The following is a 26,752-nucleotide window of genomic DNA, read 5'->3' as shown; positions in this document are numbered from 1 at the left end:
CTCGGGTGCAGGCACATGTAGCCGATATACGCATGAAAGCGCGAGAGAATGCAAAGTCTCGCGTTTTCTTGCGTATATCGCGTATATTCGCTTGCCGAAAATTTCAGCCCTACGCCTCGTGTGGCATCAGCCTTAAAGTAGTCAGCTAGATCAGCAGGGGAACAGGGGGCCAGGCTTGGCTTAACCATGTTATTACATTTAAAATCATGAAAAGGCTGCAGATTTCTTAGTTGATGTATATCACAAAGTTGCTTGAAATTATATTCATTTTCAAAAAGCTTGTGTTTGGGTGGAGTTCCCCTTCAAAAGTCTCTCATATACAATATCAATACAGGTATAGGACCCGTTATCCAGAATGCTCGGGACCAAGGGTATTCCGGATAAGGGGTCTTTCTGTAATTTGGATCTTCATACCTTAAGTCTACTAAAAAAATCAATAAACCATTAATTAAACCCAGTACGATTGTTTTGCATCCAATAAGGATTATTTATATATTAGTTGGGGTCGTTTACTGTTTTATTATTACAAAGAAAAAGGAAATCAGTTTTAAAATTCTGAATTATTTGATTAAAATGGAGTCTATGGGAGACTTTCTGGATAATGGGTTTCCGGATAAGGGATCCCATACCTGTACAATTATTGTAGGATTGGGGCTCTGTTCACAGTCGGCTTTCTTGCATCTTGTTAAGATCTGATTCAGATCACACTTTGATTCCAATCGCATCTAACAAGTTACATGTGAAGTATTTTAATATTTGCCATTACTATAGATGTTAAATTATACAGAAAAGTCTATATTTTTGGGTAAAAATGCTCTTCTCTGGGAGCTAGAGAAGTCCAGAATAACCCTTTCGCACACCCATACCTCAAAGCACAGATTGCTGCCACTTTAAGTAGAATATGTCCCAACGAATACTTGAACACATCAAGGTCCCCCCTTCACTTTAAACTGAAATGTCCTTGAATTTGTACGGCAACCACGTGCCTCTCTTTAGTGCCAAACTGATTTCCAGGAGTTTTTGCTGAATTTGCTTAAAAACATGTAGGAAATAGAATCTGCAATGAACCAGGGAAAGCTGCATTCATTCTGATTAATGGCCAGGTGGCCATACTAATATCCCATTTGTTACAGTTGGCGGAAATGCCCAGATGCTGAATTCTAGAGACTACTTTTAGCAGAAAGCCTCGGCAGCTGGGATAAGGAACACAGAGGGCTAGATTTCCATCTTCCCAGATTCTGCATATTTACTGACCCCATGCTAACAACATCAGTGAAAATCTCAGCGCATTGGAGCTTGGATGCTTTTGTATGTCCCCATATAACTTCACCCTGTGCTGCCAGGCCAGCTGTTGGTGCTCATTTAAAGAACAGGCTGCCGCTGCTTTAAACTGCTGTGAATCCATCTTGCTTTCCTATACTCTGCGCCTGATAGATGGCTGTATTGCTAGCCTCTAGCCTGCTTTGGCAGTTTGTTTGGGGCTTAAGTAGACAATCGTATGAAGAAAGAAGCTGACCTGCCCCAAGAAAACCATTTACTCACAGAGGAGGTAGTTTAAAGAATAGTAACTAATACCACTGATTCAGGCGACTTCTACAAATCACTCGTTTAACCACAAAAATGTATTTACAGGGGAAATGCTTTAGAAATAAAAAGTCCGGGTCTGAAACCATTGGGCAAACAAACTATTTAATAATAATATTTATGTACAGTATATATGATTAAAGGAGAAATAAAGTGAAAGTCACTTGGGGGTGCCAAAATGTTAGGCACCCCCAAGTGACTTTAACCGCCTACCTTTTACCCCGGGCCGGTGCCCCTGTTTGCAGAAAACAGCACCAGCCCGGGGTACCTGCAGCGAGTGATTCCTCCTTCCTGCTTCCGTTGGCTGAAATGCCAGCGGTCGGCGCATGCGCGGTAGAGTGAAAAGCCAACTTTAATGTTTAAGTTCCACTATTCACTCTACTGCGCATGCGCGCGCAGCAAATCGCAAAGGAGGAAGCACATCGCTACAGGTACCCCGGGCTGGTGCTGTTTTCTCCTAACAGGGGCACCAGCCTGGGGTATGGGGTAAGCGGTTAAAGTCACTTGGGGGTGCCTAACATTTTGGCACCCCCAAGTGACTTTGCCTTTCCTTCTCCTTTAAAGTTCCCAGACAAGAAGATATACCATGTGCACTCCCAGGTCTTCATACTACAGGTATGGGATCCATTATCTGGAAACCATTATCCAGAAAGTTCAGATTTACAGAAAGGTCATCTTCTATAGACTCCATACTTTCTCTCGTAATAATAAAACAGTACCTTGTTCTTAATCCCAACTAAGATATAATTAAAGGAGAAGGAAAGGTAAAAACTAAGTAAGCTTTATCAGAAAGGTCTACGTAAATACAGCCAAAAGCACTCACAGAAACGCTGCAGAGTCCTTAGTGAAAAGAAACACCATATTTCTTTCCTTTTATTCTGTATACATGATCTTCTGTGTCAGACTTCCTTATCTCAGAAAAATCTTCAGGGCACGGCACAAGCCTGCTCAGATTGCTCCTCCCTCCCACTACTTTCTGCTCTCTTCCCCTCCCCTCTCTCACCCTCCCTTCTCTGTCCTCCCCCTCCCCTCTCTGCTGTAATCTGAGCTACCGGCAGCCAGAGCTGCTGCACGTTACTGAGACCAAGCTAAAATGGCAGCTGCTATCTAATAAACTGAGGGAGCTTCAATGGCTGTTTACTCATGTATAGTAAAGCATTGTGCAGAATAAATATAGCATTCTAGTTTGCACTATTGCAACAAATCTGTTGGCAATAAAATGCCAAAATGTCTTTCCTTCTCCTTTAATCCTTAATGGAGGCTAAATAATCCTACTGGGTTTAATTAATGCTTAAATGATTTTTCAGTAGATTTAAGGTATAAAGATACAAATTACGGAAAGATCCCTTATTCCAAAATCCCCAGGCTCCGAGCATTCTGGATAAGTCCAATACCTGCATATGCTTGGCGCTCAGTTTCCACGAGACCAAGGCTACTGGCTAGCTCCTCTAGCTAGCCCAAATTTTAGCAAGAATTTTAGGAAGATATCCAAGTTTCTTCAAGTTTTCCATTTTTATGGAATACTCTTAAGGCTGAAGTTCAACCATTTGTAGATTTTACATATCTGTATATTGTTCGGTGGATACATTTTTATACCAGCTGTTTGTGGTTGCTCTGAAACCTTGGGAGCTTTTCCCACTGATGCATGACAATCTACTAACAGAAGCCTGTGCTGTAAGATATCTTTAGAATTATGGGGGCACAATGATTCTCTGCAACTCCCTAGATTTTTCTAGGTGCCATTCGCTTTCACTTGCTTCCTCCTCCTTTATTACAACAGATGTTGCTGCATCAGGACCAAATTAAAACACTATGATTGTCAAGTGCCGTTGCCGTGGCAAAAATCTTATCCCATATAATGGCAGAAAAATAACTACTTTGAATGCAGCATTGTCTTATTTGTACTCTTTGCCTTTCTCCACACGCTATATAAAATAATGTTATCTTGCCCCTCATTGCAACACTTATTTCTACCCACTGCCGTTTTCCAATTCTATCCTGTCTGATGTTGTCTCTTGTGGCCTTTCTCTGTCACAGCTTGACCGAGGATTAAGTGGAACAAAAATGGAAGCTGTTTTCGTACTCCTGTTTGAATTTAGTGTTTTATATTGCATAAAAATAGCTTTAAAGGAGAAGGAAAGTCATTTTGGCATGTTACTGCCAATAGATTTGCCACATTAGTGCCACCTAGAACAATATATTTATTCTGCAGAAACCATTACCATACCTGAGTAAACAGCTTTAGAAGCTTTCTCTGTTTGCTTAAGATAGCAGCTGCCATTTTAGGTAGCTTCCTTCCTGCAGTCTCTAGCTGTTATAGCTCAGATCACACATTCCTAAGGGAGGGGGAGGGAGTTCTTAGCATTCTGGTGGGAGGGGGGAGCAGGAGAGGGAAGGGAGGAGCAGAGAGGGGAGAGAGGAGAGACTCTGGCCCTGGGAATTAAGGCCTGTTTCTGAGACAAGAAATCCTGTGTTTCTTTTGATAGAGGACTTAGTTTATACCTTTCCTTCTCCTTTATTGCTCAAAGGACAAGATGCAGCAATCTCTTATATTGTATTAATTCTGCTAAATCTGTCGTCTTTATCAGTATCTGTCGTAAGTAAAGGGACTGACCCTTCATATTGTATTTGCCATTTGTATCTATATCTTGGAAATATTAAGGGAATGGATGTAAAATTATTTTACTTTTTCCCTAAAGTTTTTACAAAGACAATATTCTTATCTCAGGCTGCCCCGCAGCAACTTGTTTTGTCACTCATAGCCTCCCTCTTTTGTAACATGAATCTAAATATTTTATCAGTGTGGGTGTGGCCTTTTGGCACAGTGGGAGTGGTTTGACACAATATGGTCAGTTGAAAGTAGTCATACTTGCTGGAAAGACTTCTACATATATTTTTTGTCTGTACCTATGCCTGTACAGTAGGAAAACATAGGTATTCCTCTATTCTAAGCACAGTTCAGCAGGGAGATGTATTGTCTCTTTATCTGTGAAATGTTGTTATTTTGTAAAGGTGATTTTATACTGTTGTGTACAAAGGGCAAAACAAAGGCATTATTAAGCAAAGCTGGTAAATTAAATTTTCAGGTTTGTGGGTCTATATGAAAAGCTGCCAAAAATGACTAAATCCTCTTTTACTTCAGCGGCTCCGCTGCCTAAATTTAGTTTAGACCATTAACATCAGATTTTGGTTAAACTATTGATGATTCTTTAAAGAGGCTCGGAAATGCTGCAAAATAAGTCACTTTGGAATCAATAAGCTGCACTTTGGAAACCCGTTACGGGCAGGAATACATTGTCTTGTATTATTAATTAGAATTAAGCTAGAGCTTGTGTGGGAAATGTCTAAATGAAGGGAATAAAGCTTGTAAAATATGCAGAATATTCAGACAGCAAAATCATGCCACATGTTCTGGAGCTTCGATGGGCCAATTACTGCCCTAAAGATAATGTTAAAGGGATTTTGTCTTCATTTTTATGGTATAGTTACTGTATGTTGGGTTGAAAAACACAACATACTGTTCTTCGACTTCAGCTTATTCTTCCGCTTTTTCTTCATCTTCTTATTCTTAGCGCCCCCTATTTTCTAAACGCTACTCCTCCTACAGTTTTAGGGGTACATCACCCAAACTCCCCACACTTTTTCGCCCTCTAGCGGAGCAGGTTGCTTGTGCTTTTCTAAGTGATCCCGCCCCCGTCTTTTTGTGGCGCCGCTCCGAACCCCCCAATTTTCCCATTGACTTTGACAGGAAAGATTTTCAAACTGCTGCCGCTCTTACAGCTTTGAAGCTACACCCCCCAAACTTGAATAACATAATCATGGGGTCACCCTGAATGAAACAGCGACATTTGTTGGTTGACCAAAGTGGGAGGGGCCAACAACAGCAAATCAAATTTCACAAATTTACTTTAATGGGGAAATTGAAACTGCTGCCAATCTTACAGCTTTGAGACTACACTCCCCAAACTTGAATCACACCATCATGGGCTCAGCCTGAATAAAAATATGATGATTGTTGGATGCACAAAAATGGGCGGAGTTGTGAACAGCCAATCAGATTTTACCAATTGAAAATTCAAATTGCTGCCATTCTCACAGTAATAACGCCAAACCCAAACCCCAAACTTTGCAGAGTTAGACACCAGGTAACTGTGGTTCAATGTTAGAAAAAGTGGGCAGAACCACCAACAGCCAATCAGATGTTACCTTTTGATTTTTAGTGGAGGGTATTAAACCTGCTGCCATTCTCACAGTAATAACGCCAGGGGTCCCCAAACTTTGCAGCGCTAGTCACTGGATATTTGCGGTTCAAAGTTAGAAAAAGTGGGCGGAGCCACCAGCAGCTAATAACATTTCACCTATTTACTTTCAATGGTGAAATCTAAAATGCTGAAAGTCCCACAATTTTTACGCCTGAGTTAGTCACTGGGGGACTGCAGTTCAAAAATAGGAAAAGTGGGTTGGGCCACTAACAGCCAATTAAATTTCATCCATTGAATTTCATTGGTTTAATTATAAAATGCTGTCATTCTCACACTATTTATGCAGTTTGTCACTGGGTGACTTTGACTAAAGGTTAGAAAAAGGGGCACACCTACCAATCACAATTCACCTATTGATTTTTTTTGGGTTAAATTTAAACTGCTGCCATTCTTTAACTATTGATCCTAGGGTCCCTAAACTTTGCAGTTAGTCACTGAGTAACTGCAGTTCCAGGTTAGAAAAAGTGGATGGAGCCACCAACCGCCAATCAGATGTCACTGATTGACATTTTAAATTGTCAAGAAGGAAAGGCAAATAAAGAGTTAATCTCAAGCTGCAGGCATACCTTCCGTTCTCTTAATAGTGCCCTTAAGTCTCCCCATATTTCTCCCATTCAGATGATCAGAAGCCTCATAGGAATAAAAAATGATGAGCTGTGTAAAAAAAATTCCCATAATGCCTCGCTCCTGCACCAAGACCCAGACCAGTATACATGCTCAGTTTGTAAGACTATGAGGAAGCTTCCTGCTGATTGGCTAAGATCCACATTCCTAAGAGGGGGGAGGGAGTTCTTAGCATTCTTTACAGAGGGGGAGCAGGAGAGGGGAGAGAGCTGTGTGCCTCTGGCAGAAGAAAACAAACAGACAAGAAATCCTGTGTTTCTTTTGAAAGAGAACTCAGTGCAGCAAAGTGCTTATGGCTGTATTTACATAGACCTTTCTGATAAAGCTTACTTAGTATTTACCTTTCCTTCTTCTTTAAAACCAGGGTCCCTAAACTTTGCACAGTGGTTTTTACTATATAAGTGTGGTCCAAGGTTAGAAAAACTGGGTGGAGCCAACAGCCAATCAGATTTCATTCAGTGACTTTGCGTTTTTCAAACCAACAGGAAGTTTGTTCCCAAACTTCCCTTTCTAGTTTTTATTTCTATATTGCACTGTTCACAGTGCAAATAATTCACTCTACCATTTATAATGTTATTTTTGAACACATTTTTTTAGTTGTAATATTGGTGTGTAGGCGTCATCTAGGCATTGTCCCTGAGTCTGAGCTTTCAGATAACCTGTTGTTTTTCCTTCACCATTTAAATGGAGGAGTTATGAGCTGGACTTGGATTTGTATTATTGAGTGCTATTCTGATAACTACCACTAGGTGAGGAACATGGGAGCATTTTTAGCTGATCAGCTGTTGAGGGAGGGAAAGGAAGGGATGATATCACTCCTACTTGCAGCACAGCAGTCAAGTGTGACTTAAGTTTATTACCGTATTTTTCGGACCATAAGACGCACCGGACCATAAGACGCACCAGTTTTTAGAGAAGGGAAATGAAGAAAAAAAGATTCTGAAACAAATACTGTCCTAAAATATTTTATGTGCATTAAAAGCGAAGCTGTACCAGCAGCACCCAACATATTGCCCCCCACCTGTACCAGCAGCACCCAACATATTGCCCCCCACCTGTACCAGCAGCACCCAACATATTGCCCCCATCTGTACCAGCATATAGCCTACAGATATACTTTAAGAAAATGTTTTTACTTGCCCGTGTGGTCTCCGTGCAGGGCCCTCCTCTATTCACCGGCGCTTAGCTCTGGCGCTGTGCGCATGCACAATGACGCGCATGCGTATGGGCATGCGCGTCATTGTGCATGCGCACAGCGCCACAGCTAAGCGCCGGTGAATAGAGGAGGGCCCTGCACGGAGACCACACGGGCAAGTAAAAACATTTTTTTAAAGTATATTCGGACCATAAGACGCAGGGACTTTTTCCCCCCACTTCTGGGGGAAAAAAAGTGCGTCTTATGGTCCGAAAAATACGGTAGATCACAAGTCCCATGGCTGTGGGCACCTGTGAAACTATGAACATGTCTAGCCATCATATTTTAAAATTAAATATAACCAAAATCTGTTTGCTCTTTTGAAAAATGGATTACAATGCAGGATTCTGTTGGAGGAGCTCTATTAACTGATGCATTTTGAAAAAAAATATATTTTCTTCTGACAGAATCCCTTTAAACTGAAAACATCTGTTTAATGTAAAAGCAGACACACTTTACTGCAGTTGATTTGTCTTTTTTATTCTTAACATTGTCATTTCTGTTATAGAAAATTGGATCCTTTTGTAGAACTACTTCAGTCATGTGTCTGTCCCCTTTGCAGAAAGGGCATGTTATATTGTTTACCCATTGTTATATATATATATATATACTCAATCCAATTAATTATGCACACTCCTATATCCTTTCAGTTCATTTATTGTTACATTACAAAATTTAAAAACATCATGATGGTGGTGATGTTTTTAAATTTTGTAATGTAACAATAAATGAACTGAAAAGATATAAGAGTGCACATTATTAATTGGATTGAATACAAGTTACAACCATGTGCAGCACCCTGCAACAGTGTATAGAGGAGAGCGAGTAATGGGAGTGCGGACCAAGCGGTCTAATATATATATATATATATATATAGGTAAACACCAAACAGATAGGCACTCACGAAAAAAGAGAGATCCATCGCCTGGGTACAGTCCAAAAAATAGAGGCATAGATATTCATGTAAAGTCGAACCGCTTCACACAGGACTTATAATAAACAAAAAATTTTATTGAAGCAAATAACAAAGACTGACGTTTCAGCTGGAATACCAGCCTTTCTCAAAGTCAATATTTTGACTTAACACTAAATAGACAAGAGTAGGACACAATAGCTTCGAAATCCAGACAAAAGTCAGAGCTGAAATGTGGTCTTCTGATACCTGCCATTTCCATTCCATTCATTGTATTGCCAGATACCCAGGGGAACACCTTGTACTTTTACTTGTAGCAGCCTGGCTTATAGGCTGAACCCTTTTTTCCTTCTTTGGCCTTTTATTTGACATTTAAACTGTGTGTTTTATATTTAACATGGGTCATGCTAAGTCTCAGTAAAGGGTGGAAATCTTCAAGCCCATTGGTAATTCTCTAAATACTTCACTGATGCATTGTGTGCTGTTCTTTTGGTATATAATTCCCTGGCCATCTGACTCTTACCTTGCCAACGGAGGGTTATCAGACTGTAGTTTTGTAAGATTTCCAGATGTCTGTATTGTATACCATTTGGTTGGGTTCACTTCTCTCAGTAGAAGGCTACTGTGCTAAGGTTATGACATAAAATTCATATTATTTTCCCCCAGAATGGCCCAACATCCACTCTTCACTCTGTCCACATTTGGTGACTATACAGTTTTTATGGATAACTTTCCACAGGAGATTATGACTTGTGTCACTTATGAGATCTCAGTCTTTTTCATTAAATATTGGCAAACTAGCCAGGTTGTCACACTGAGTGGTAAGCTACTTGTGATTCATACATAATTGGCCAATCACAATTAAGCTGACAGTATACCGCCAGTCTACAATGAAACAGGCAATAAATCTGCCAACCTTTTCAGTTCCCTACCTGCCATAAGTCTACCACTTACTGCAACTGACATGGCAACCAAGGCCCCATGAAAAATGTGTTATTTTTGTCATAGGACTTCTCAATCAGCCTGGAGTTACAGGACAAATATGGCAGCATATTCAGCTAAGATTCATGTTTTCAGCTAAGCAAGTATATACTGTAAGGTCTTTTGTATGGAATTTCCTTTCCTTTGACTCTTTCATTTTTCTTTAAAAATAAGACAACATAGGGACCATACAAAGCTGCGAGGTTTTTTTTCTGCAAGTTTCTCAGTATTTGCTAAAAGTAGGCCATGCTGTTTAGTACAGTCTAAAGTATTTGGGGCATAACATTCTATCACCAGACTGCTACCGTCTGCATTTTACTTTATTAATCGCTTTATAGATAGTGAGATGGAACATTCCAATAGATGTTTGACAGAAAGCGATTAATATAAATACATCAGGCAATACAGTGGAGGGCAGGTACAGTGTTTTGGAAGGAGATTAATGACATACAGAAAGGACCCTTTTCTCCTTTGCTTTCTTTTCTCACTCTTTAGGACATTTATGCAGGAAATACAGAAGTAACAGAAATGCAGAGTCATATAAAAGTTCAGTGTTGTTTGGCCATTTCAACAGTTTGATTTTTTTAAATGAATGTTAAGAGATCGTTTGTTTTGGTACCATCATGTACTTGATGCAGAACTCATCCATTGGGTGTATTTAGCTATGGTGGCAAGTCAGAGTCAGACAGGGCTGGCGGGATACCAGGTAATACCCGGTGGGCCCCGCCGACCCAGACCCTATGCACGCTGGTGCTCCCCCACTCGCCTCCCTCCCCCAATTGCTCCTAGGTAAGTATCATATATGCATGCTTGGGTGTGTTTGCGGGCAGTGGGGCCCCTGGGGTGGCAACCCCAGTGGACCCCCTACACCCCAGTTCAACCCTGTGGGAAGTAGTCATTTCTGAACTAAAGGGGAGCTAAACTGAGCCAGGTATAGTAGATACTTGGCCCCCTTCACCCCACAGCATGGCTAATGACTGAAGCTGCAATAACAACCCCTAGGGCTCACATGTAATGCAAAGTTCATCATAGAACCACATGGTTTTGGTACTTTTCGTAGGTCAATAAGTTGTGTTGACCACCAATTAATGACCAGACGGAATCATAAAATGTCACTAACTGGTAATCAACACAACATATTGGCTGTGTACAGGACAAAAACAAAAGGACAAAAAGGGCCTCCCCTGGGGCACTGCCTAATGCCTTTTGGGTGAAATCCTATTGGCCATGAACTACATTGGTCCCTGGTTTTAGTTCTCATCTAATGAGTCTGAATAGGCCCCTAATGTGATCTGATTGTTGCATTTAATTCAAAAAGTTCCAATCATCCTGGGTATATAAATTAGGCAAAGAGTTTCCCAGTTTGGCCATAAACATGTATCACCACATTAAGATTTGCAGATTGGCTACTGCCTCTTTAGTGCCTGAACTGCAAATTTGGTAGAACTGATGGGACTATGGTAGCCAACTTTCCAACTTAGCTTCGCAACAGCCGCCCAGAGCACACTGAGCATGTGCAGTGTCGCAGACATTTTCCAAGATGGGGAGCTCCTGTGATAAGTTCAAATGCCTGGATCATTGCTGCTATTGAGATGCTGAACCTTTGGGCTGGTACCGTAAGTACAGTATATAAAATATGGCATTTTTATCCATTTTCTTTTTAGAGTTTAGTTTGGCAATGAGAATTTTTTTATATTTACCATAGTCATCCTCAGCTGTTTGTTCACTTTATAAAGGAAATATGAATGTTGCCTTTGTATATCTTCTATTTATTTCCCCACACAGTAAACTGCAATTACAGGGCTTATGTTTGTATATTCTGTCTCTGTATATTTACATTTAATGTTGCCATATTGCTTGCCTGGGTATTTTATGGCAATTTTCATTTGCAGCATATATATAAAGTGGTATTATTTGTATTAATAATGCATTTCAGCTGCATAACATAAAAACATAGACAGCAGCACCGGCCATGCATAAATAACACTGAAACATAGAATTCACATCCTGCCTGTGCTTTGTCTTATTTGATCATGGCGTAAGTAAAATAAAGTGGTAATCGTCAGTCAGGTCCCAGCGGAGAGTCTCGGCACTGCAAAGCTATAACATCTTCTAATACATTGGGCAGAGTCATCTGTATGCAGAAAGGGAGGCTTGTCGGAGATGCTGAATTACTGCGAATGCACATTTAGGGAGCAAGCTAACACAATTTGGGTTTCCATCAGGTTTCGTTATGCGCCGATCCTTCAAGCATATCTATGTTACATACTGGCCGCAGATACTTGTATATGTATATATTTGAAAGTATTGATAAATAAAGTAAAGAATAGCAGGAGTATGCTTACCAGGTTCTGAAAGGGAAATCAGGGGATGGATAAAAATATTTCTGTGGCAGACCACACCCTTTTACCACACCCCTTTAAACCACACCCTCATATAGACATGGGCATCCATTTGTACTTTGTATTCCCACCCACATCATCCTCTGTAGTGGGATTAAAGGAGGAGGAAAGGTGTGATTGTACCTTTCCGTCTCCTTTAAAGGAAACCACTATATTGTGAGACTTACTTTCCGTGCAGCTTAATTCTGCCCCCAAAATGACCACAAGATGCAAGTAATCTGGGAAGAGTACTGAAGGTGGGGTTGCCACTTGGGCTGCAGGGGCGGGCCCTAGGCAATTCGGTCGGCCACCTCGCCCCTGCACCTTTCCCCCTTCGCGTTTTAGCATGCATGCGCACTTGGGGGGGGGGCTGCGGAAGCTACGCGATACTTCATTGCTCCCACTGTGTAATGACAAGAGGTGGGGGCAATGAAAGAGGAGCTAGGGGTAGGCAGGAGAGGCTCCTGTCTGTCGCCCCCGAGTTGTTGCGCCCTAGGCAGCTGCCTCTTCTGCCTACCCCTAGTTCCGGCCCTGTTGGGCTGTCTAGTAAAAAACTGCCTGTCTGGGTTTCAGTACTCTGAATCCTGAACAAAACTTTGTTACTGGGCCTTTTGTAATTTACCAACCCCTACCCACCATCTTTTCTAATTGCTCCCCCTCCTTCTATCATCATCCTGGCCTTCATTTATTAAAGAAACAATAACACTGGTAAAATGGGTCTATTGGCTTCAGAAGGACTAATGTAGTTTATATAAATAAGCTGCTGTGTAGCCATGGGGGCAGCCATTCAAGCTGGAAAAAGGAGAAAAGGCACAGGTTACATAGCAGATAACAGATATGCTCTGTAGAATACTATGGTGTCTTACAGAGCATCTGTTATGCGCTAGTTAACCTATGCAGTTTAGCCATGTTTTAGTTTGAATAGCTACTCCCATAGCTACACCACAGTGTGTTTATATAAACTATAATACTGTTTCTAAAGCAAACACTCAACTTTTACCAGTGCAGGGTAGCAGTACATTATAATTTAATTACTTTGATACACTTTCATATTTTGGTATTACTGTTCCTTTAAGAACACTCAACAAACTAAGAATTCTCATATACCAACAATCACCAGCAGAGTTGCCATAAAAATCAGTAAGTAAATCTGCCCATTTATATAAATGGGCAAACAAGACAACAGAAGGTAGTACATAGTAGGGGCATATTTATTAAAGAGTGTAAGCCAGCATCACCGGTGATGTTGCCCATAGCAACCAGATCAGATCTTTTGGTTTTCTTTTGTCCGCTCAGTTCTAACTGCTGATTGTTGCTATGGGTTGTTGCTACTGGTGATTGATGTTGGCTTACACACTGTAATAAACATGTCCCTAAAACAGGAGAGCAAATATGGAGTATAGCAAATAAGTAGGCAATACCCTAGGGCTGTGGTTTCCAATCTGTGGGGCTTGCTCCCCTAGCAGGGCTCAGAGCCTTGGTTGGGGGACCCAGACATAAGGCCAGACAGGGACAGATTTGGGGGAATCCCTAATTGCTATTCTATATAGTCTTAGAAGCCCATGTTGGCAGCCCATTAAAGAGGAAGGAATTAGGTAATTGTAATCACTGGGTAGGTGCCAAATGTTAGGCACCCCCCCTAACTGTGTCAGCCTGGGCGATCCTCTTCTTCCTACTTCTTCTTGCTTCAGTACCCCCAGGCTGATGCATACGTGGTACAGTATGTATGTATGTACCATATATACTCGAGTATAAGCCGATCCGAATATAAGCCGAGGTACCTCATTTTACCTAAGAAAACTGGAAAAACGTATCGACTCGAGTACAAACCTAGGGTGGGAAATGCAGCAGCTACTGCTAAGTTTTAATAATCAAAATAAATACTAATAAAATTACATTAATTGAGGCATCAGTGGGGTATGTGTTTTTCAATATTTATTTCAAAGAAAAACAGTAAACTAGCTTTGTAAGCGGAGAAGAGGGTCAACAAAAACAACAGGCACTGGAGGGTCTGGTTGCAGGTGGCCTAATTTGCACACAAAGGAGAGAGGGTGCTAGTCTGGAGGGACCCATGGCACCCGACTCGAGTATAAGCCAAGGGTGACTTTTTCAGCACATTTTGGGTGCTGAAAAACTAGGCTTATACTCGAGTATATACAGTATGTATAACTTTATTTATAAAGTGCTACTTGTGTACACAGCGCTGTACAGTAGAATAGATTAATACAAACAGGGGGCTATTAAAATAATAATAGATAAATACAAATTATAACAATAAATACAAATAAATACAAGATACAGTTGCAATATGTTAAGAATCAGAGCGACAAGAGGTATCCTGCCCCATAGAGCTTACAGTCTAGATGGGAGGGTAACTTACAGACACGAATAGGAGAATATAAGTGCTGTAGGTTACTGTGGGCGTCACTGCAATATAAGTCCAATATAAGAGTATAAAGGAATAGACAGTATGAGGGTAAAGAAAGGGGAATATATGATGAAGGTTAAATAAATTAAGTGGTGACAGTTGCTAGTTAAATATAAAACATAACATAAAGTATGATTATTATGACAATAATAAATTGAAAACACATAATGATAACATCAAGACAGTGGGAATAAGGGGGTCTGCTAAAACATCTATATATTTCAGGAGACCCCTCAAGCATTGTAATTGGCTTCTTTTATTTTTGCTGTTTTACAGTGCCTCCTATCATCTGCTTGTTCAATAGGCAATTAAAATGGAGCGTTGCTCTAGGAAAGTAAATTACCTAAAGGGCCATTGATGGCTTATTAAACAGTGATAGCATTAATGTAAAACACTAGCATTTAATCCATGCTGTAAGGATCCCCACAACAAAGCCAGCCTAGCTTCTAAAAATACCTGCCAAGGTCTGGACAGGAATTACAAATTTACCGTCAATGTAGTTGCTCGTAAATTTGTAATATCCTTAAATTTAGGCTCTGGTCTGCCCCCCTAAGCCCTTGACACGCCCTGATCCCACCGCTTCCCTTTCTCGATCTTCTCTCGACCCACTCTCTAGCTCTCTCTTACAGATGAGGGTTAATAGGCTATTTGTCCTGTAGGAACAAGGAATTATATTTCTAGGCAACTAGAGTAGAAGCAACTCATTTCTCTGTGTGACATCTCCCTATGGGAACTTAATTACAGGGCTGGGATATGCTCATATGCAAACACAAGTAATTCACCTTATAATTCAATCTTATTATTCAATCTTATTATGTTGTATAGAGAGATTTTCAAAGAAATTAAAAAAATTTGGCATTTTTTCTGTTTTAATGTTTTGTGATTTTTTTTGCTTATCTATTCTGGTTCTCGTTGAAGTGCCACAAGCATATCCAGGTCTGGCATGGAATGTACCTTGTTGCACAGCACGTGGGGGGGTTCGCACAACACCTTAGTAGAAAAGGTATACTGGCACACATAGCCTGTGTAAAGTTTGTCATGAACTCATTGTGTGTGTTCAGGGGTTTTGTCCAATGTTCACAGGCTCCTCTTCAGGTTTACCTGTATGATATTTTATTTGAATTTTTGATACAGGTATGGGAAACCCGTTCTCCAGAAAGTACAGAATTACGGAAAGGCCATCTCCCATAGACTCCATTATAAGCAAATAATTCTAATTTTTAAAGATGATTTCCTTTTTCTCTGTAATAATAAAACAGTACCTGTACTTGATCCCAACTAAGATATAATTACCCCTTATTGGGGGCAGAACAGCCCTATTGGGTTTATATAATGGTTAAATAATTCCCTTTTGTCTGTAATAATAAAACAGTACCTGTACTTGATCCCAACTAAGATATAATTAATCCTTATTGGGGCAGAACAGCCCTATTGGGTTTATTTAATGGTTAAATGATTCCCTTTTCTCTGTAATAATAAAACAGTACCTGTACTTGATCCCAACTAAGATATTATTACCCCTTATTGGGGGCAGAACAGTCCTATTGGGTTTATTTCATGGTTAAATGATTCCCTTTTCTCTGTAATAATAAAACAGTACCTGTACTTGATCCCAACTAAGATATAATTACCCCTTATTGGGGGCAGAACAGTCCTATTGGGTTTATTTCATGGTTAAATGATTCCCTTTTCTCTGTAATAATAAAACAGTACCTGTACTTGATCCCAACTAAGATATAATTACCCCTTATTGGGGCAGAACAACCCTATTGGGTTTATTTAATGGTTAAATGATTCCCTTTTCTCTGTAATAATAAAACAGTACCTGTACTTGATCCCAACTAAGATATAATTACCCCTTATTGGGGGCAGAACAACCCTATTGGGTTTATTTAATGGTTAAATGATTCCTTTTTCTCTGTAATAATAAAACAGTACCTGTACTTGATTCCAACTAAGATATAATTAATCCTTATTGTGGCAGAACAGTCCTATTGGGTTTATTAAATAAAAAAAATATTTTTTGCAGTTATGGAGATCCAAATGACAGAATTATCCCTTATCTGGAAAACCCCAGGTCCTGAGCATTTTGGATAACAGGTCCCATACCTGTACTTACCTTTCTATAACAGCCTAAAAACATCCCCCTAAACACAGGCCCTTGGTGCCCATATAGAAATGACAGCCAATTACTCTGCCTTTAATCCTTCTGAGGGCCACATGCAAAGTAGCTGACATATATTTTATTTCAGTACACTAATGCATTTATGGATTAAAAAAAACAACATATCCCAAAAGTAGAAAGCAATTTGTAGAATAAAAGAGTAGCCTATCGATTTTGTTGCTTTTTTTCCTCCGATCCCCATTGCATTATCAATGTTACTTATTTGTATCCCGTGAAACTGTGACGCCTCGTGCATTTTTTGTTTATATATTTAATGAAGGCAGCAGAAAAACACAAGGGGGAACAATTTACTTTTATATTCAAGTGGACAAGCTTTAAAACACCCTCCTAAGCATTACTTTACTGTGGAACGTTAAACAGATAATGGATGTAACGAGTGTCTCATTTAAAGGTGGTAATTTGCTGTCTTTAGAATGTTTGGCTTCCTTTTAATCACAGCCTTCTCTTTTCAATTTAGCCTCTTGTGATGGGCAGATAAGTCTAAAGGGAAACTAGCATTGATTTAGAAAAAAAAAATCCCAATTACCTTTAAACACAGGCTTTATTCTTGCAGTATAGCATTGGATTTTTATGGAAGAGCAAGTTTCCGTGGCAGTATCTTCTCAGCGCTTTGTCCTTTATGCCAGTTGATTAATTAAGGTTCAGGATAATGCAGGAGCGCTGTGGGCCAGACATACTGTCATACCAATGACATACCAGTTATTCCTATGCAGTACATGCAGCATATTCTTTAAGATTCTGTTTTATGATTGTAAAGCAGTGATCCCCAACCAGCAGCTCATGAGCACCATGTTGCTCACCACCCCCTTGGATGTTGCTCCCAGTGGCCTCAAAGTAGGTGCCATTTTTACAATTATGGCTTGGGGACAAGCAGGGCTGTGGAGTCGGAGTCGAGGAGTCGGAGTTGGAGGCAATTTTGGGTACCTGGAGTGGGAGTCGGAGTCGGCAAAAAATGAACCGACTCCGACTCCTACTAAATTTAAATGGGAATAAAAAAAACAAATAAAGCAAGTTTAAATGTCCCAATTCACAAACAGTCATAATTAATGACTTCTCTGCTATAAGAATAAAGCCCAATGCACGTAGTGCATAAACGAACACGTTGAATGACCATGAAGCATGCTTTTCATTGACTGTATGAATGTATAAAATACATTAGCATATTAAAAACAGAGGAGTCGGAGTCGGAAGTATCAGAAACTGAGGAGTCGGAGTCAGAGAATTTATCTACCGACTCCACAGCCCTGGGGACAAGTTTTGGGAGCACAGAGGCACAGTTTTACTCCAAGCAGAGCCTCCTGCAGTCTAGCAGTCCCCACGGGGCTACCAAATAGCCAATCACAGCCCTTATTTGGCATCGCCAAAGAACTGTTTAATGCTTGTGTGGCTCCCCAACACTTTTTACATCTGCTAGTGGCTCACAAGTAAAAAAACTTGGGGATCCCTGTTGTAAGGTGTTTGGTATCAGGTTTGGTGTCCACTAATGCCTTTTATCAGATTAAAGGCTTACCCAGTTTATTGTGATCAAGTAGCTTAAAGGACAAGGAAAGGTTAATATAAATTAGAAGTAAGTCTAAAGGCATTCTTTTTAAGTACTTACTGCATATCTAAATTCCCAGATCCCTGCTTGCTTCTCTGAGATATGGTGCTGGCAGCCTACAGCAGTGTGAAGCCTACAGTGACATCACTGAAATCTCTCTCCCCTTCCTGTAGGTGCCAGCGGCAGCCTTCCTATTCTCTGAGCATGTGTGTAACTTGATCCTGTCTCCTGTTCTGAGCTACACATGCCCACCAGCCAATCAGAAGCGGATCTGGCAGAGGGGAGGGGGGGAGGGAATGAAACACATGTGCAGTATGAAGCAAGGAGGGAAAGGAAGGGAGAATACCTTTTTAGAGATGGCTGCCTGTTCTAGAAAATGTGAAGTAAGTGTGACTGAGTAAATATTTGATTAGGTGAGCCAAAAGTGTGGCGTTTTTACTAAACAATAGGAGGACTATTGGGCAGTATGCTTTTTACATTTTAACTTGCATTCTCCTTTAAAGCTGCCCATACATGGAGACATCCTATTTATTTAGCATCTTTGCAGCATTTGGCCGGACAAGTTGTGGACCATATCAGTCTTATGTGACTGTTTGGCACTTAATCAGTGTTTGCATCACAGTGGCAATCAAATGCAGACTTATTAGATAAGGCCAACACCCAAAGTCTGATATGGTCCTTGTCCAAGTATTTCCAGCCTTCCTGATCAATAACAGAGTGAGCCATGTTTAGATATTGACTTCAAAGGTCATTGTTCTGGCTCCATACAGAGTACAATACAAAGTTGACTTGGACAGGAGGCTAAGATGGCAGCCAATATTGGCTGGGAACCACTGGATATGATGCTTTCTAGAAATAATACTGACATTTTTGAAAGTGTGCATGTCACAGGTAAAGGTGCATAGTTTTTTTTTAATTTCCTGGTGTTACTTGATCTTTTAAAGAAAAAAAAAAAAAATAGAATAAAGCAGGGAGGTCCCAGCTACCACTCGTGACTACAGCGTCCACCAGCGAAATCCCTGCTAACTTTTGCCGTACAAAGTATGATGGGTTGCATATAATTGTGCATATAGTATTACAATGTAGCAATTAAATAAAATGTAATGTGTCTGGGCAAGTTAGGTTGCTGTTCCTATCATTCCTGTGTTCAGTAGCCTTTTACAATTTTATATTTGAGCTATTAAGTAAACTAAACCCTATTGACTTTTATTTTATTTTTCAGTAAATGTTTAGGAAAACATATTGGCAGATGTTATTCCTGCAGCTAAGCTTATTTAGGTGCATAGTTCTCTCTGTGTAATATGAGTGGGAGTAGCCATTATTGTCCTCAATTGAGTAGCCAGTTTAAACTTTATCCATAATCTCTAGTCAAACTGTGACCTCCAGTGACTAAATTGTCATAAAGAATGATAGATGGTCTTCTTCTCTCCACAATACATTTACTTTAGAATGGAGAATTTCATTAACATGGTCATAACCTTTTGTAATTCAGCAAGAAAATCTATATAAAGAAGTAATTGTTTTCAAAGTTCATATCTGTGTAATGCTTTGTAGATATCAAATGATGTTGGGGGTGGGAGGTGGCACTGGGCAGGTGTTTTTAGAGATCTTTTAAACTAAAAAACAAACAGTTAATAGGAATAGCAAGATAGATATGGAAAGTGACATAGAGAGATGTGCAGAGATATAGATAGGGAGATAGAGAGACAAGCAGAGATATCAGACTTAGACAACTAGACATTTAGTCAGACAGGCAGATAGATAGACAAGCCTAAAACCTTTATTAGAAATGTATTTTTAAAAATGGTGCATTATTGATGCTTACATTTGCCAGGATTGTTTACAAGTCCAGAATTTATCACAAAAATGTCTGTTACCATCCTAGAAAGAGTACTATTTACTATATAACAAGCAAAGAAAGCAAAATCAAATACAACTATTAACTTCCTCCAGGCAGTAAATGACAAAGAGTTGGCACAAACCCTATCTAAGCATGTAAGACCATGTAGCTATTCCTGTACTACTCATGTGCCTTCAGCCATTCCTCTGCTTGCCGTGCTAAATTCAAGTAACACTTACGATGAGGAGTTAAGAAAGTTGTCCTCACCCTTTACTGATATAGGGGTTCCTCTGGTTGCCGGCCTCGTTTGATATCTTCTAGACCTTTAAAGGTTTTGCAATGAGGAGCAACTTGATTCTGGTGACATTTGAAATCACGTGAGCGCATGTTTATGGTGTCAGTGAGAGCGTTCATGACATTTCCATATTAGGTAGGGCCTGATAGGAGATTTCAGCCCCCAGTGTCACTTGAACGCCAACCTTTGCGAGACCTAAATAGCTGTTGTTTTCGCAACACTCATAAATAAAACTAAATTATGAAGAGATGGATTTCACCGGATAGCAAATCAGTGTGTCATCGTGCAGTCCTAAATTACACTCAACCAGAAGGTTAGATATCCATCAAGATGAAAAACTTTACCCCCCTCAAGTCCTTTATTACTTTGTTACTCTTGTGGATTATGCAGTTGTTATCATACTCCAATATATATAAACTGGAAATGATGGACCTTATCTAGTATTTGAAGCAAACCCATTATTATCTCAGTATAGGTTATGAGTATCATACAAACTGACTAATTGTGACCTGGTGAAACAGTTTACATATATCAGTGATCCCCAACCAGTGGCTCAAGGGCAACATGTTGCTCCCCAACCCCTTGGGTGTTGCTCTCAGTGCCCCCAAACCAGGTAGTTATTTTTGAATTCCTGACTTGGGGGCAAGTTTTGGTTGAATAAAAACAAGATTTCCTACCAAATAAACCCTCCTGTAAGCTGATAGTGTGCATAGAGGCCCCTAATAGCCAATCTTAGCCCTTATTTGGCTCCTCCATGAACTTTTATGGTGCTTGTGTTGCTCTCCAAGTCTTTTTACATTTGATTGTGGCTCACGAGTAAGAAAGGTTGGGGATCCCTGACATATATTATAACTCAAAATATCCATCTGTGCAGTATCTGTGCTGCTTGTCTTGGATTGACTGCCTAAGAATAAATACCAGTATAGACTGTCTGACATGGTGGCCACCCACAAAGCAACTTTCGTGGGCACATGATGGCAGGCAACTAGTTTACACCAACCATTAGAACAGTCACTTTGAGCTTTGACCAAACCCGAGTCAGCTCTTAACAGTCTTAAGCAGAGCCAGAGACACAACGCCATGGCAAGGGTCCAACTATCCAGCTGTGCCAACACCACACCCAAGAGGACGTCTCTTCCACAGAAGCAAATTTATGCAGCTTTGGTCAATAACAATGTGTAGTAACAGGAGGCCGTTTAATGCTTGACACTAGTCTGTCCTCAAAGGAATCCATTGAAAAATAGGCCAAGGCTGGAATTGTGTGTATATGTGATTTATTGCATGTCATATTAATAAATCAGTAAACGTGTCCACAATTTGTTGCTTTACTGGTACCTTATAAATATTTAGACATTTTATTAGTAATAAATGTTATAACATATTTTAAAGTGCACTCCACCTTTAAAGACAATTCTTCATTTTTTGCTTTTTGTGTGTATTTTTTTTTTTTTTAAATATTTTTGTGTTTGTTCTGCCATTTACCCCCAGGCAACAGTCTGGTAATGAGAATGGAGAAACTTAAAAGAAAGGTGAGCAGTAAAAAAATAAGAATAACAATAAAATTGAAGCCTCACAGTCATTCTATTTATTGGTGGATGGGGTCACTGACCCTGACAGCCAGATGGCGTTTTTTTATTTGCAGACTGGAAAAAAACAACATAGGAAATAAATAAAGAAGACAAGTTGAAAGGTTCCTGGGTTTATGTCTATCTATAATATTCTAAAAGTCAATTAAAAAATGTAAGACCCTTTCATAAGTATGTGAAAATATTAAAGATCATAGACACCTTGGTGAGTCGTTTATGACTCCATATTGTATGAGATTTCATAAATGAGTCCCTCATTGCTGAATGTTTTTGGCATTGTCAAGCATTAGTCACAACCTACAGGTTCATAGTTCCCATTACTTCTTCATCAGAGTTCTCTTTCTCTCTGTCTCTCTCTTTGCCATAGCCTTTTCATCTGCTCTTTATTTTCCCTTTCCATCTTTACTTCTCACTGTTTTATTATTTGTGCCCTTGTCCTATTGGTCTAAGGCTGCTTTTCCTTCCTTAGCATATTTTTTCTCTCTTCCAAAATGTTTCCCTTCCACTTTCCTACCATTCTTTATAAATTGGTCTCCGTTCCTTCCTCATTTAGGTCCCATTCTATGTCTGGGAGGCATTTCTCCCTCTGGACTGCTGCATTTTATCTTTAATTTATCCTTTCAATCTGTGCATGTATTCTTATGGGAGCAATGATTATACAAAGTGCCTCAGTATCTATAAAAGGTTTAAATATTCATAGATGCACAAGAGGGCACCATTGAGTGGAGTACTATGCACACAGGCTGCATTATAAAATCGTTATCACATTTATATCACCAGCCTGGGTACATCAACCAGGCTTTATATATACAAAAAAATCTTACGATGGCAATTTTCTTCAAAAATAGAGATTGTAAAATGATACTAGTGGCACCAGTAAATGGCCTCATTTGTAGGAATTCAAATTTAAACCACAAGTATTGCAAAGAAAAAAGCACTGTGGTCTTAATCTGTAATTAGTTTTAGTCTGTCATGATAGAACTCACCCAGCAGCAATTGCAAGTTCCATTATTGCCTCTAGTGAGTGGCATGAACATTAATTGTTAACCTTTTGGCTACAACAATTAATTACAAGGAATACGCTGATCACAGGAAGACTAGGAATGGAAAATGTTATTTTTATATGAGATGTAGGGTTGGCAAAATGTTGGGCAGGGGAATGAAGGGGTCATAACTGTGTGTGGCACGGTGGATTTTCTATTGATTTTATAATGATTTACAATATATACATCTGCTTTGACATATGAATCAAGTCCAGTAAAAGCAGCAGATTTTGGGATGGCTATTGTCCAATGTTCAAGGTACAATGTCTTTGTCAATTAATACAAATTATTAATATTAATAAAGGTTCACCCCCTTTATTACACTGTGTTAAAAATGTGGATATAACATTTTAACAAATATGTTTTACCATAAACAATGACCATGTATTAGAGATCCTCTGTATACTACAAAGTAAAACCATGTAAAACCCTTTAAACTGTCGTAGATGTATTGTTAAAAAACGATTTGCCCTTTGCATTTACTTTGAGGTTCTCTTCTGTATATATTTATTATTGGCTTTACTGTCTCCTTGGTTCTCACTGAATATTCTTTTAAATTAAGATGGAGCAGACTTTATTTATAGAACACCTTTTTCTTTGGAAGTGAATGCTGGGGTACGTTGCGCCTTTTGTACTATGCATGCCATATGCTCCAGCTGTAGTTCTGTATATAGCTATAGCTTTAGAAGACATGCAGAAAATCAATATGATTTACTCAACAAGCAGTATATCTTTCCTGGGCTTATAAAACACAGCTACTGTTTTACTGACCTCTCGCCCTTTTTTTTTTAATTTTCACTTACTTTGCATTTTCTGTTGACAAAATCAGCTAGAAGTGTGCATAAGGATCTTCTCTTCTGGCCATGATGCATGGCAAGGGGACCTTTCCTGGTATGACTTTTCAGATGTTGCTTTTCTGAATTTTTGGCCATAATGCTTTGGCCAGTGATTGAATCACGTGAGGAACCAGCACTAAGCAATCAACAGTGGATTATGTCCATAGAGTTCCTCAACTTGTGAAATGTTTCACCTAGCCTAGTCAATAGCTAAATGAGTCCAGACAAAAATCAGTCAGGAGAGCATTTGCTCTGTTCCTATAGATACGATGTTCGAGAGCTAATTCCGTTAATACAGGCCGAATAGGCATCCAATATCTGTTCATGTATCGGCCCCCTTTAGTCATCAAACATGCCCTCTAACAATCTTGTCCTAATCCCAAATATGGGTCCTTTTCTGAAAGTACCAAATGCTATTAAACTCTGTCCTAGATTTTAATTAACTGACATGGAGACAGATTGATAACACGTAGAAATCGGATTAGGTATACTTGTTTGGTGAGTGAGCCTTCAGTTTGGACACATATATGGCCTATGGGTCAGTGATCACATCAGAACAGGGTTCCGTGCAGACCAGCTGTGAGAGGACTGCTGAAACTGCCCTTAGCTTTCCAGTTTTTCAATGAGATTTTGAAACCTGCCTGACGTGCAAGTCACCGGCCAGATATTAGTCAGAAAGGTGGGATTCGGTCTCACACATGGGCCAATAAACTTCCAACTTAGAAGGGGCTGAGTGGACATCTAATATTGGCCAGAGTATAAGCCAGTTTAAGGCTAGGGCCGGACATTTTTTTGATGTTATAGTATAGTATATAGTAGAGTAACATATGTGGCTATTAACATAAAACTGAAGGTTTTTTTCAACATTATTTTGTTCTTCATAATGCCTTCATCTAGGCTTACATAAGCTTGCCTTTTTATGTTACAGGTACTCCTTGATCAAGCAGTTCTGCATGATACTGGTGTGGAGATTGCTCAGAGCCAACAGGAGGAATACCATTATAAGAGTTAATCTTAAACTGAATAAAATCAATTAAACAAATCTGATTTCAGGTATTTTATGTTTATCTTCTTCCGTACAGTTGTTGTCTCATGTAATCTCCCCTTAGGGCTATATCACACATGCCACTTTTTTCCCACTGGCAGGAAAAAGACCAATAGTGCACCAAACTGACCTGTGTGTGTAATCAGTAATAATATGGATGAAATACACCTGTCTGGGCACACACAGTGTGAAATTCAACCCAAAAATGCAAAGAAGTGAAGTGGTTTCAGGTTAAACTCCACAATGTGTACATGGTGTAGTATTAGTGTTTCTTTCTGCTGGGGAACATATGTGACATAGCTTCAGCTGGACAGAGATACACTCAAGAGGCCACTTCCATCCTATTTTCTTGTGGCCATATTTATAATTGGCAGTCAGTGCTCATCCCTCATCAATAGATGAGTTTTAGGTGCTCTTGAGAAACCCTATGTCTAAATTTATTCACGTGCATTAGTCCCACCTGCAATCCAACTGATGTAAAGGGATTATAAATTGGTAATCAAGCTATTAAAACAACACATTATCTTTGGAAAGTGCTAGCATTGGATTGTGATAATGACTGATAATAGCATCTCTGTACTTATATTGCGTACACCCAGCATTATTGCTTTGCCTAACTAGGCATCGATGGGAGAGCTGATGTAGGGAAAAACATAGGACCACCTGAAAAGTAATTATGTTAATCTGTCTCCGTGCTTATCTTCTGTGAAACACTTGTCGGAAGTCTCTACAATAAATGTTCCATTTGTTTTATCAAATCAGTATTGTTTTTTTGCCATGTATCACTGATGCCATGATGAGGCATAGGATTAAATAGGCTATAAAGGTGGCCATACACGCACCGATATTATCATACGAAACCTCGTTTCGTACGATAATCGGTGCGTGTATGGCATGTCGGCGAGTCGACCGATATCGCAGGAAGCTGCTGATATCGGACGACTCGCCGATCGGACCAGTTTGAAAATTTTGATCGGGCGCCATAGAAGGCGCCTGACCAAAATTCTCCCTTCAGAGCTGAATCGGCAGAAGGAGGTAGAAATCCTATTGTTTCTACCTCCTTACCTGCCGATTCAGCCCTGAATGTTGTGTGGCGGATCTTACGATGTGTGTGTGGCGGATCTTACGATGCTTCGTGCGACCGATAATTTCGTGCGACCAATAATTGATATCACTCTACCAATAATATTGGATTCTGTGAATGGGACATTTCTGAGAAGTAAGAACCTTGCATCAGGTGGCATTTTCCTGGGGACAGCAAAAATCTACCAGGTTCCTCTGGAGTAAGAATAATTTTGAGTGTTACATTTGTCTTGTATTTATTGTAGTAGATGAGTCTGAGCAGTGGGAAATGCAAGCTATGCCCTACATCATTGGTACCCAACCAGTGGTTCCTGAGCAACATGTTGCTCTCCAACCCCTTGGATGTTGCTCCCAGTGGCCTTGAAACAGGTGCTTATTTTTAAATTCTTGGTTTGGAAGCAAGATTGCATAAAAAATGAGTTTATTGACAAACAGAGCTTCCAGTAGGCTGCCAGTTAATATAGGGGCCACTAGATAGCCAATAACAGCCCTTATTTGGCACCCCAGAAACATTTCTTATGCTTGTGTTCCTCCCCAACTCTTTTTAAATTTGGATCATAATCATATATAAAAAAGGTTGTGGATCCCTGCCCTACATCCTGCTATATGTTTCTGTTTGCCTAAGGCAAAATTTATGGCAGATAACCCTCTCCTTATAAATAGCTAATATTTTTCTTTGAAACTCTTTCCAACTAAATGGCAATTACAGTTTTAAAAAGCAACTTGTAAAGCAACCGAAAGCATTGTAGTGATGTTTTTGTCTTGTGAGTGTTTCACAGCTGGGAGACTTTGATATAGGTCCTACAAAACCCTAAGCTGTACTGAAAGAGAATAAAGAATGCTATTAGGAACTCACATGATAAGTATCAGCCGCAGCATTCTTACATTTGCATGAGGTAACCCAATCCATATTTAATTAAATAAGATTTAT

At 39.7% G+C, this 26,752-nt stretch overlaps 1 protein-coding gene across 1 annotated transcript in view; it reads left to right on the top strand.

Moving 5' to 3' along the window:
- LOC116411744 overlaps positions 1-24,740 on the top strand; it is a 58,649-nt gene extending 33,909 nt beyond the window's left edge. The window contains exon 5 of the mRNA XM_031904585.1: positions 24,622-24,740. Coding sequence (XP_031760445.1) covers positions 24,622-24,730 — 109 coding nt within the window. The 3' untranslated portion in view covers positions 24,731-24,740. The remainder of the gene's footprint in view (positions 1-24,621) is intronic.
- Positions 24,741-26,752: the final 2,012 nt, after the last annotated feature.

The sequence above is a fragment of the Xenopus tropicalis genome, chromosome 1 (genome assembly GCF_000004195.4).
Source record: "Xenopus tropicalis strain Nigerian chromosome 1, UCB_Xtro_10.0, whole genome shotgun sequence".
NCBI lineage: Eukaryota > Metazoa > Chordata > Amphibia > Anura > Pipidae > Xenopus > Xenopus tropicalis.
Note: the sequence above shows the minus strand (reverse complement) of the source record. Positions and strands in the feature narration are given on the sequence as shown.